The sequence below is a fragment of the Anser cygnoides genome, chromosome 5, assembly GCF_040182565.1.
Source record: "Anser cygnoides isolate HZ-2024a breed goose chromosome 5, Taihu_goose_T2T_genome, whole genome shotgun sequence".
NCBI lineage: Eukaryota > Metazoa > Chordata > Aves > Anseriformes > Anatidae > Anser > Anser cygnoides.
This window is the reverse complement of record NC_089877.1, coordinates 22,407,601-22,419,605: the sequence shown is the minus strand read 5'-3', so window position 1 is coordinate 22,419,605 and position 12,005 is coordinate 22,407,601. Positions and strand designations below refer to the sequence as shown.

Here is a 12,005-nt window from a genome sequence, read left to right as displayed (position 1 = left end):
AACTAACCATATTTCTTTCAAGATACCACTTCCCCAGAATGGGTAATAACAAAACAAAACAAAAACAACAACAAAAGAACTACTAAAAATATTAAGCAAAAATAAGACTCTCAACATTTTTCAAACAAGCACTTCTACTCAAACTGATATTTGTTTAAAAGTCACTTGCATTACTTTTAGATGCTTTAGATTTTTATTTTTTTTACTGGAAAAAAAATCCACGTTAGCTTTTTTATCAGAATATTAAGAACTGAAAAATACGTGGGGAAATTGACAATCACGCCTATTACCTTATTGAAGGCAACATAGTTTGTTGAAATGTTTGTGCAAACACAGGCAATAATCTTTTCAAGTATATGGGTGCCATTTCTGGATCTCCTTTGGGTTCATTACATTCTTCCTCATCCTTGTTTGCATCTTTCTTTTTCTTCTCATCTCCTTTGTTAACAGGACACATCCAGTCCCCTAGAAAACAAACAAAAAAGAAACGCCATTCAAATAAAAGTAAGAAGGTTTCTTTACTAACATCTAGGCACCTGAACATAAATACACATTCCTAAGATGTGAAATTTACATGTGCACAACTTTGTTACCAAACAACTTTTTTTAACAAAGTACCACCAAAGACCACTCATAGGAAAAGCTCTAATTCCTTAACAAAAATTGAATATGAACAGACAGCTAGCTACCTGTGGCTCCAGTGCTACAAGAGCCTCATGAACAGGTAAAGAGCAGCTTCCATATAGAAAGGAAGGATGCCAGAGAAGCTACCAAAGCTGACATCCTCTGAACCCACAGCAAAATCCCAGTCTAGCCCCATTCCACAGTTGAAGACCAGGACCACTGGCACTGCTCATGTCCACTCAGCAGTTTCTTCTGTAATCCCCCAGCCCTTAAGAACATGTAAAATATTAAAGTTTTTATAGGAAATCTGAAGGCCAAGGAAGGCTGGTCACAAAATACTGTATTTTTTCATGATTCTTAATAGAGTAAAAGTCTAATAATTGAATTGCTTTATGTTTGCATTTCTAAAAGCAAGAGTAAGGAATTAAAAACTGCTCTCACCTGGAGACTGAAGAATAGCTACTACTTCACTGTGACCCCTTTCACGAGCTTTGTCTAAAGGAGTTTTCCCATCTTCATCTCTCAAATCAGGGTTTGCACCATGTCGCAAGAGAGTCTGAGAACAAATATTTTCAAAAGTTAAACAGCATTAAGATTCCTTCTTCCAAAGAAGTACATGTTTTTCCCTACATCCTTCCTGCACTAGCATGCAAAGTTAAAACATTACGTGTGTAGAAAGTTGGAACACAATGTGCTTTTCATATCTGTGAAGTTAATATAAAACTTTTATTCACATTATTGACCTATCATAACCAAAAATTTGTATGCAATAAACACTGCAAAGAACATGTAAATATTGGACAGAGCACAAAGACTTGTTTTCCAGAACAAGGGAAAAATTCACTATGTAAAGCTTTCTAATAATGTCAGTTTAAATCATACCTTTGCTACCTGAGGTCTTCCAAAACATGCTGCATAATGTAATGAGGATGACCTCTGTCCTCTGTTAACATCAGCACCCCTTTCACAGAGAAATTCTACCTGTTAAACAAGAAAAAGGAAACTAGTTTTTCCATCTTTCTTTACATAAATATCCTGAACTTATAAAATTCTGTTAAATTAATTTACCATTTCCTGAGTTCCAAAAGCTGAGGCCCAGTTTAAAAGAGTTTGTCCTACATCATCCATAAAATTTACTTCAAAAGCTGAAAGATACAATTAAATAAAAATAATTAAAGCTCCCAGCATTAAACATTAAGCTTCAGCAGTTTTAAGTAAATTGCAGGTCTTAAAAAAAAGAAAGAAGGAATTAACCACCTTCAATAAAAACATTTATACCCTTAAGTGCAATCCAAAACAAACAAGTTATTACTACCGAAAACTGTTCAACACAGGTAACTTGTATACAAAGAATTTTACGGTAACACCTAAGTTATGACACCACATATACTTTATTTAGCTCATTTTCTTTTTCAGAGAATTCTCTCTTACCTCCTGTGTCAATAGCATCTATTAGTGCATCAGTGTCCTTACTGCGGATGCAATCTATCAGCTGCCGATGAGAACGTTCCCCTGAACTATCCAGTCTTCGCAGTCCTGGGATTCTGCCTGTAGATCCAGCACTGGATTTTGGCAGGGCTTTTCTCCCTTCGAACAGTAGCACCAAAAGAAGATCTACTAACCGCATGGTATCCAGTACACATCTCTCATCACCCTGCAACGCACTTTCTATAGAATCTGGAAGTTCAGATCTTAGGAGATCCTGGAAATAATTAAAAGTCTGAACAATAAAAAATATACAGGGCTTTAGAAAACACTATCAGAACTGGGTTTCATTTCCATATGAAATGTTTCCTTTTTTTCCCCTCTTGATAAATAACCTATATGTGTATATATATATTTTCATAATCAATAGATCTATATATCTATATATCAAATGACAACAAAATCTCGTATATATTAAACTACATGAATAAAAAAAAACTTAAAAAGAATGAAAAGCTGTAGCATAAAATCATTTCTTACATGTGTTACTACTGGAGAGCCTCTACACAGGGTTGACAACAGGCTTACAATAGTTGACACCTGATTACTTAATTTAGAGTCTGCAGCTGTAGATGGTGCTCCAGTGCTACTCCGGCCAGGTTTGCAAGCTGAAGATGGTCCGGATGCTGTCCCACCAGCAGCTGCCATGCGAGATAACAACTCCTCAGTTAACCCATGCTTAGCTAAGGGGGCTGGGTCAACTCCACGACGTGTGAATCTGTCAGCTAATGAAGCAAAACATCTCAGAGCTCCATCTGAAACCTAGGAAAAAAGTGCAAGTGAAAAGATCAAACATCTGTTACTTAAGGTGAGAAAATGCTAACAGGATATTCACAAAAATACAGGACATAGAAGAAGCTGATTTCACCAGGTTTCCTTCAAAGTAAATGAATGGAGACAGGTGTGGTTTTTTTTTTTCAGTTTTTTTTTCTTTTTTTTTCTTTTTAAGCTAGCAGCTGAAAGTCAGAACCCAACAGCATTCTGAAACACTCAATGAAGGACTGTATTGTTGTTGTTTTTAACGTTTCTCTCAACCATACTGCGCATTACACTAGAGGTGTCTCCCTGTCATATCAGAGGGGTTGCACATGTACATCAAGGTGAGCTGCTTCTGGCAATCTACCTTCCTAAACATGAGGTAGCAAACCAGACTAGCCCCAAGAAAAGATTTAATAAAAACTAACAATACCTATTCCTTACTAATCTCTGAATTACTACAGTTCTTAGTCCCTAGAATGACATCTACTTCTAGAGCAGCCAATTTTCAAAATGATTGTCATCTGTCACATACCTGAAGACTATTACTTATCAATACACATAACAAAACTTGAATATTATTAGCTACTCAGACAGACTTTGTTAAGTTAAAAGCCATAAATCTTTGTTTGCAAGGACTTGGAAAAAAAGATTCTCTTGAATAAAAGCAGTGCATGCTAAACTTCTGGCACAGTCCCTGCATGCCAAACATTCTGATTTATCAGTACTCTTTTACAAGAGATTTTTTCTTTAACTTAAAATGGTGACTACTTGTGTCCTCTGACATTTTGCTCCCCTTCTTTGACAAGACAAGGTATGAACAGTTCTATCAGTCTTTATGTAAACCATATATACTTTACCAATTGTTACCACAACTGCTCTGTCAGAAATACACAGGAACGGTTCAGCTTATTTAGTACACCACAAAGGTTAACAAAGCTAAATAGTACTGTGGAAGGTATTTACTTTTCTTCTCACAAACCATGAGCTAAGTAGAAAGGTTAAAAAAAGCAAACGCAGATAAGCTGTTCTCAGGGCCACGTTCATCTGGTTTGAACTTTTCCCTCAAGTGATATTACTAGCTGGCTACCCTTAGAAAGGGACCAAATCCAACAGCGTAAAACAAGAAAAAAAAAGGCAAAGGAAATACTGGTCAAATCCAAAATAACCATCAACATTTGTCAAAAATCCCGAGGCGTCTTTCACACAAAATATACATTTCTCAAGGATACCACTACAGATTCATTTACTATGATCTGGATTACTCCAACCTTAAGCAAACTTATCTTGAAGCTTAACTGCTAAAAGACTAACTTCTGGAAAGTTTGAATTCCTGTTCAGATCTCCAACAGTCCCAGCAATAGCTTTGTTACAGCGTTTTATGTTGGGAAACAGATAAAGACTGCAGACTTATGGTCTAACTTTCAGGGTTAGCTTGCCTCAGATGATCAGTGCGTTAATGAAGTCATATAATGGATAAAAACCAAGGTGACTTGTTCTCAGATGGCTAGCGTGACAGCCCCCTGTCAAATGGTGCTTTCAAAAAGATCTGAAAACACAGCAAAAACGTAGCTCACTGGCAAAAAGACAGTCTCACAAATACCACATGCTTAATAAACCAAACTAAGGAGTTTGCGTGGCGTGGAGTCAGGAATGCGAAGAGAGGTGGGGGAAAAATTGGGACAGAGAGTAGTACTGACAAGAAACCTGGCCAGGCTGCAGCAAGGATTTGGCTAAATAGCTATTTACGATGCATTAGTACAACACACACAACAGGATTCTGCTAATAGGAAGATAATTACTTGAAGTTCCTAGACTTTACAAGGTCTACGTAACCTCTAGTTTATAAAACTGCAATAAAGAAGTGGTGTTACAGTAGTACTGTCTTTCAGTGCAATATTCTAGCATCAACTATGACTGTTTTTATTGTTTCTCTTAGGCAACAGAAAAAGTTGATTTTTGTCTTTTATTTATGCTCAATTTAATAGTGACTGAGGTGCAGACATAAAACAATAATTAATTCTGAAAGTATTTCAAAAAACACTGAAAAATTTACAGGACATTTTTCAATGAACTTTTCAGAGGTTGAATAAGATCAAATTCACACAATGGCTCTTGCAGTCAAACACTAAGCAGTATTTTTATTCTCTTGTCATCACGACTGTAAAAGAAGACTACTACAATATTCAAATATAACAACTACTTTGTAAACGTAGTTGTGGAGACTGTATAAAACTACTTAGCCATTCATTTTTTAAATGTTATGGATGTTAAATTCACAGTTTGAGCCAACTATTTTATTACCTGATGGTCTTCATGTTTTAATAAACTAGACAGTGATTCCACACAGATCTCCAACGAAGAATCCTGAGGCTCCATTTTGCCACAGAGCCTGGAGACTACAGCCATAGCAGAATGCAAAGTATCTTTATGAACAAGGTGTCCGCTGTCACGAATGAATGTCAGAACGCAATTCAACCCCCCAGCTTCAAACACAGCTCCTGACTCACGGGTACAGATTAATTCTAACACCTACAACGAAATTAAATTTAATTACAACAAAAGTACACATAAAAATGCAGTTATTTGTTTATATCCATCTACAGAACTAGTTAAATAACAAAACAATAACAAGAGGAAAAAAAAAAACACCTCTCTTCCTCAACACCCCTAAGGGGATGAGACCTCTGGTACAGTAACAGTTTTCTTCTTAAATACAGGAACAAATACAAGAAAATCCCTCAATAGCATGCTTTTAACAGTCGATCATGGCAAACAGCTAGATAATAAATAGCACCTTTTCCTGGGAGAATGAAGCCTTTAGATCAAAAATAACTGAGAACTCCGAAACTTCCATGAATCCTATTACTTCAGTGATGTACTTAGAACAACATAAATAGGAAACGTATGTGTAAATTCTGAGGCAATAGTAATCAGGGAATAAAACTATGTGCTACCACACAGGCATGAGTTACACTATATGTAAAAGATTTTGAGGGTCTTGAAAATTCTTCTGATTACTTCAGAAGGCTGCACTGGAGCTATGACCAGCAAATAATTTCTTACATCAGGTAAATTATCTCTATCTGGATTGATGCCTCATTCCCTTTTTAGCATAAAATTAGCCCTCAGCATTCTAGTCATGGAGACAAACAGGAAAACTTCCTTCTAATACTTTTGTTTTCTATAGAGAGAGAAATATCTAGCTAGCTATATTTTGAAAGGAATCTCAGCTTTGAAAAGCACAAGACTGACAGTAAAGATAGAAAGCATAGTTGGCATGTAAATTTTAACATACTGGGCATGGTTTTGCTTCACGTTTTAATTATATATAGATTAGAATACGAGTAAATTCTTCTGGAATTGCAAGTTTTCCAGCTCCTTCTTAAAAAACAGAAGATTCTGCAGAACACATACCTTAACGCACTGCTCAGCCAAATCTCTGCTGGTTCTGTTGTTAAGTTCAACAACTACTAAACGATTACAAAGTGCCTTGATAGCTCCATCAACTCCCACAATCCTACGGGTGCATTCTGCTGATACGTCCAGATAATACGTTATGGCACGAGCTGTTACTTCTAATACATTGTCTGGAGCACTTTCATCAAGAAAAATTTTGCACAGCGCTGGTAAAAAAGTTCGAGGAGGGCATCTGCAAAAAAAACAAAAAAAAATCATTACTACACTGTACAGGTTACTCTGCATTAAAAGATTTCATACTCATTCACATTAACAGATTTATCCTTTTCATGCTACTATGATTTGCTAATTAGTTTATAGCTGGTCTGGAGCATTTAATTAGAAAGCAGAAATCTCATACGCACCCCAAAATTCAAATCAGTAATCTAAAAAGATCACAGAATCACAGAATTGTAGGGGTTGGAAGGGACCTCAAGAGATCATCAGGTCCAACCCCAATGATGGGGTTAGATGATCCAACCCCCAGTGATGGGGTTGGATGATCGGGTCCAACCCCAAGATGCTGTACTAGGGGAGAAACCCAAGAGAATAAAAATATTCTTGAAATTTTGCAATCATATTGGAAAAAATTTTTCTTCTTGAAAAGTCATTTTAGGACTTCCTTCTCACTTCACCCATCAGAATTAATTTAGAAGAACCCATTCTTCTAAATAGAGCTTCAAGGTTCATAACGATAGATAGCTACTTAACCATGAAATATTATGTTCAATAACAGAGACTAAAGATCTTGGTTTTGCTACATAATTTAACTCTGAGGGGCCCTTCTTCCCAGTGTTTTAAACATGCTCACTTCCCTTCTTATCCTATTTCATTTGCTCTCTCTTTCCCCCAACCTCATGGAGAACATCATCAATTTAGCTTGCTATACTACATTTTCTCTTCATATCCATGCCTTGTTAGCCTCTGGCTCTCCTCCTTACTGTTAGCCTCATTTCCATACACAGAAAGAATGGCCAGGATCATTCCCGCAGCTCCATAAGATAAGCAAGCTGCAACAGTCCTCCGTCCATCCCTTTGACACAATAGGATGCGAACCATAATGGATAGTCACCATAATGCTTATCACAGCTGTGGCAGCTGCGGTTAAAAATGATTTGGACCAAAAGTTCTGTGACATACCTTAAGACAAAAGAGGTATACTTTAAGACAATTTATTTTGGAACAGCACACAACCACTTAGCAATGAATAACCTAATATAATTATTGTTCACTACAGTGGTAGAAGACTTCCAAGGTGGAGGTGACGAATTAAGTGAAGGAGATACATGCCATGACAGCAGTCAAAATAACTCAGTACCTCCTTCCTAGATGTAGGAAAAGACCGTAATTAAATCTAAAGGAGGCAAATATTGCAACTTTTTCTTAAATTAAGATTTTGGTCTGGAAAAGGAGGCCTAAACTTTTCTAAATCCAAAGAGAGAACAAAATAGTATGCCTTTTGGTCTGGAGGACAGGTGACGTGCTCATTGATTAATAATTCGGTAGACCAACCCAGAGGTCACCCTGTATTCCGCCCAGTACGTGCAGTGATTCACACACAAGAGCACCAAATCCTGGGAGAGCAACATGCTAAGAGTTTCCTTGAAAATCTGGCCATGCTATAGAAAGTAATCAAATAATCCTGCCTGACAAATAAATGCAGTGCCCAATAATCCTTCCTGATATGAATAAGTGAAGCTTTGATAAGGGTAAACCTCATATTTAATACTTTTATTAGTCTATCCAGTATACAACCCCAGTTGTTCTAAGATTATTTGCTACTCAACTCCACATCGTAGAAAAGTTAGCCTTGTAAATGCATTTTCAAAACATTAGTCACTTAAAAAAAAATCTGAAATTTATTAGGTAACTGCCATACAGTGAGATAAGAAGCATCATGTCAGAACGTAAAATTTACATCAGACAGTGCTACCTGTTCCCATCTTTTCTACTGCGTCTCTTACGCTTTGCATTTTACGCAGCGACTTATCACTAAAACATTGCTATAAGCAGTATTCTTCAAACAGTATGTTGCAAGAAAATATCTACCAACAAACATAAATCTTACAAAACAAACAAAAAAACATGACAAGTGGAAGATAAGGAGCTCCACAGTCTACTATAACGACAGCAAGTAGCAGTAAACCGTTGTTCTTGGATTTCCAAAGACAGCAGCAGAAAAAAAAGCCTCTAGTTTTTCACAAAGAATTAAAAGTAACAAATAAAAAGTCTTTAAGCATTAGATGTATTTATGATTCAACAGTTTATAGAAAGACAGCACAAATGCAACTTAGTTTTTATTTTAAAATGAAAATCTAGAAGTCTGGAAGAACTCCAGTCCTGTCTTTAAAGCAGCTGCTCTCAAGAACCAGCACATACTGCAAAACACCGACCAAGTTACTCAGTGCCTATCATTTATATCCAATTCTTTGCCAGTACTGAAAGGGCAGCACATTGTAATTGTATCAGCAATGTTTTTCTTGTAAGAGCACAGCTCACTGGCAAAAACATACTTTGTTTTTTGTTTGTTTGTTTTGTTGTTTTTAAATGACTTTTTGCCAGAACATCTAGCCAAATTAGTCAGGAACCATGCTTTTTTGATTGGGAGGCAAATAACTAACAACCTCATCTTGCTGTTAGCGCATTTGTTTTCTGACATTTCCGGTCCTCCAATAAGGAAACCAACTTGTATCAGGAGCTTTCACGAAGAAACTGTAGCTTTGTTGAACACTTAGCCTGCAGAAATTACTTGGTTCATTAAAGAAAACACTGTTCAGACTTAAATTTTGTTGACTACAGTTATACATGTTAAATCCCTGTAAGAGCAGCAATAATGCTAAGAACATCAAGTTCTAAAATATATATATATTTATCCCTTCTGAAAACAGCAACTGGTCTAATTTTAACAAGAGCTTTCACAGAGAAGACCTCCAAGCTACTTCAAGCTCTGAGCTCTGTGTACCTGGCCTTTCTTTTACCAGGTCCATATCATTTTTTAGTTTTGTTGGACACTGCTAGCAAGTGGAAGTTGAGAACTAGGCTACATCATGTAGAAGAGGCAGCAGAAACATTTTAGAAAAAGACAACAGTGAAAGCTGAAAATAAAAAAAACAAAGAAGCAAAAATAAAAGCAATACTGAAGCTTTCATCTAACTGCTAAGAAATCATCTTCTTTTCCCTCCTTTTTCCTGCAGCACATCAACAAGCAATACACACAAAATCACAGACTTGAAAGTAAAACAAAATGAAACATGCTGGCTTTGTTGTATGAAACTTTATGCACTATCCACTCCAGTACGTGCCAATTTAGTGCAAACCAATCATTTGTAATGCATATTACCTTTCAATGTTTTTTTCCCTCCCTTTTTTTTTTTTAAATTTTTTTTGAAATGAATTCATTTCAATGCAGCCCTCATTAAGTAATTTTAAACATTGGGTGCCTAACAGTGAAGAGCCCAGCATTCCAGCTGAACGCTCCGGACAAAATTGCAAACTAATGTACCCAAGCCTATCATCTGTGTGCAACAGAAAGTTCTGTTCTCAGAAAGCTAAATCCAGGATGGTAGAAGCATCAGTCATACAAAGGATGCATATAAAGAGAAAAGAAAGCTTTGTCCTCGTTACAGCTCATACAGTCTTCGATTGTACTGTAAACGAAGTACAAACTTCATTTTACTCAGACATTATCTGGAACATGGCAAAAATGAAACCAGAAGTTTTGTCTTAGCCTGCAAGACAACAAATGCATGTTTCTTCTCCCTCCTTTGGCACAGAAAACGTACAGTTGCCATCATCTTTGCCCTTCTCTCTCTCTCTCTCAACTTAAACAATTTTGGTTAAGCTCTACACAGCACAGTAAGACAAATGAAGCTATTCCTAAAGTCACACCAGGCAATAAAATGCGCGCGGCAGTCTGAACTATTTCACAGGAAGGTGTAACAGAATCAGGCTTTATCAGCCCCTAGTCTCTGCCAATGAGACTGCTGTGAGTAGTTTTAATGCTGTTATATAAACACAGCCTTCAGAATCTGTTATGTACAGCTACTGTTTGTTTGTTTGTTTTAAAGGAGGTCATAGCTGGCAAGAGATCAAGCGTATTTTTTCAAGCCCAAAAGATGATGGCAACAATAACAATGACTTTGAAAATAAATTCAAGTCATCGACCGTATTCTCAGATACTAAAGACAAAGCAGTCTACAATATACCAAAATGTAATTTGTCCAGATAGGACCTCTATGCTGGTTGTCCACTGCTCTTTAACATTGTTTCAGGCCAATACATTGCTATACTTTGTTCTGTGCAGCACAGCCCTTTAAGATGTATAACCTGTAACAATACAGGTTATAAATGGAACAAAATACATTTATTATCAAGAAGAGTGTACAAGGTTCTTCACTACTTGCTTACAACAGCTCCTCTGATCAGCTACAGGCTTTTTATAATTCTATGAAAACATAATCATCAGGTTAGGTGTTCATTTTTGAGATACGTCTTCAAGAAGCCTTGCCCAAGCCTTGTCAAATAGCCTTTCACTCTGGGGGTATTAAGAGTTTGAGACAGGACAAAAGGTCCATTAGTATGTGAACTATTTCCTAGGATTTAAACAATATTCTGACTGTGCAGAATGCGATGAATAAGAAGGGAAGTTTCCGTGTTGAACTAAGCCACACAGCTGAGTAGGAGGAGCTTGCTGTGGACAGATGTAATTAATTGACTGCCTTTTGTTACCACCATCACATAAGCAAGCTGGCAGGAATGCATACACATGCACTCATACTCTGCATGTTTTGAATGCTGCTTTTTTCCCCCTACACTTATTAAAGTCTTGTGATCTTCAGACACTTCAGATCAACTGAGCCTCGCCCATTCAAGTTCAGAAGCTCTGAACTGCTCTCCTCATTGCCCAGTTTTCTCCTAATCTGTTGCCTGTGACACACAAGCCACTAATACTTGCTGTGTTATAGCATCTGAGCCTTCTTGTCCCAGATCAGGATCTCATTGCACTAAACACAGAGCAAAACAGACTCCATCCTTGAAAAACTAAAACCTAGCTGTACAATAGGACAGATACAGACAAGAGAAAGCAAGCCAATCATCCCACATTATTCAGTCTTATCTCGATATCTCAGCAGTTTTGAGAACTGTGATTTACTGATCAGCATATCACATCTTGGCATTGGATTTCCTTATTTCATTTCCTTACATCTCCTTAAAGAGTTACTACCAGTTTATTGTCACCAGCAGCATTTCTGCTATTTCAATAGAGAGGCTCCAAGGAAGCCTTGTCTTTATTCCAGCTTCTCCAAGAGATACCAAAAGAGTGAGTTGTGCTGCTGTCATTCAGCCCGCAGTTGCTACCTAAATCATAATTCTGTACAAGCACGCAGAATGAGCAGGCAGGAAACCACCCTGCTTGGCTCTACAGCGAGCACTAACACTCCCACCAAGACCCACAACCCACGGCCAGGTGCTGCTCCTCTTACAGACAGTTGCAAAAGAGCTCAGCCTGCTTTGAGCTTGGTTCTGAAATAAAGATACACCTGTTGCCAAAGTATTTTGCCCAGGCTTGGAATATCAGGTAGCATCAAGAGCAGCTGCTCAGTAAAAGGGGAGTAAATTTATTACTCAACTAGACAAACCAGGCTGACTGCTACAGAGTTTTAAACAGGGATTAACACACC

At 37.2% G+C, this 12,005-nt stretch overlaps 1 protein-coding gene across 9 annotated transcripts in view; it reads right to left on the bottom strand.

The window, feature by feature from the left end:
* The window catches only part of HECTD1 (HECT domain E3 ubiquitin protein ligase 1), a 63,420-nt gene that overhangs the window by 37,218 nt on the left and 14,197 nt on the right, over positions 1-12,005 (bottom strand). For 6 of the 9 annotated variants that reach the window (XM_066997250.1, XM_066997255.1, XM_066997258.1 and 3 more), the window contains exons 3-10: positions 6,283-6,517; positions 5,170-5,397; positions 2,590-2,871; positions 2,056-2,344; positions 1,693-1,769; positions 1,507-1,605; positions 1,066-1,180; positions 291-465 (exon numbers count right to left, since the gene is read on the bottom strand). In XM_066997250.1, coding sequence (XP_066853351.1) covers positions 291-465; positions 1,066-1,180; positions 1,507-1,605; positions 1,693-1,769; positions 2,056-2,344; positions 2,590-2,871; positions 5,170-5,397; positions 6,283-6,517 — 1,500 coding nt within the window. The remainder of the gene's footprint in view (positions 1-290; positions 466-1,065; positions 1,181-1,506; positions 1,606-1,692; positions 1,770-2,055; positions 2,345-2,589; positions 2,872-5,169; positions 5,398-6,282; positions 6,518-12,005) is intronic. The other 3 variants (XM_066997251.1, XM_066997253.1, XM_066997257.1) reach the window with 1 other exon arrangement.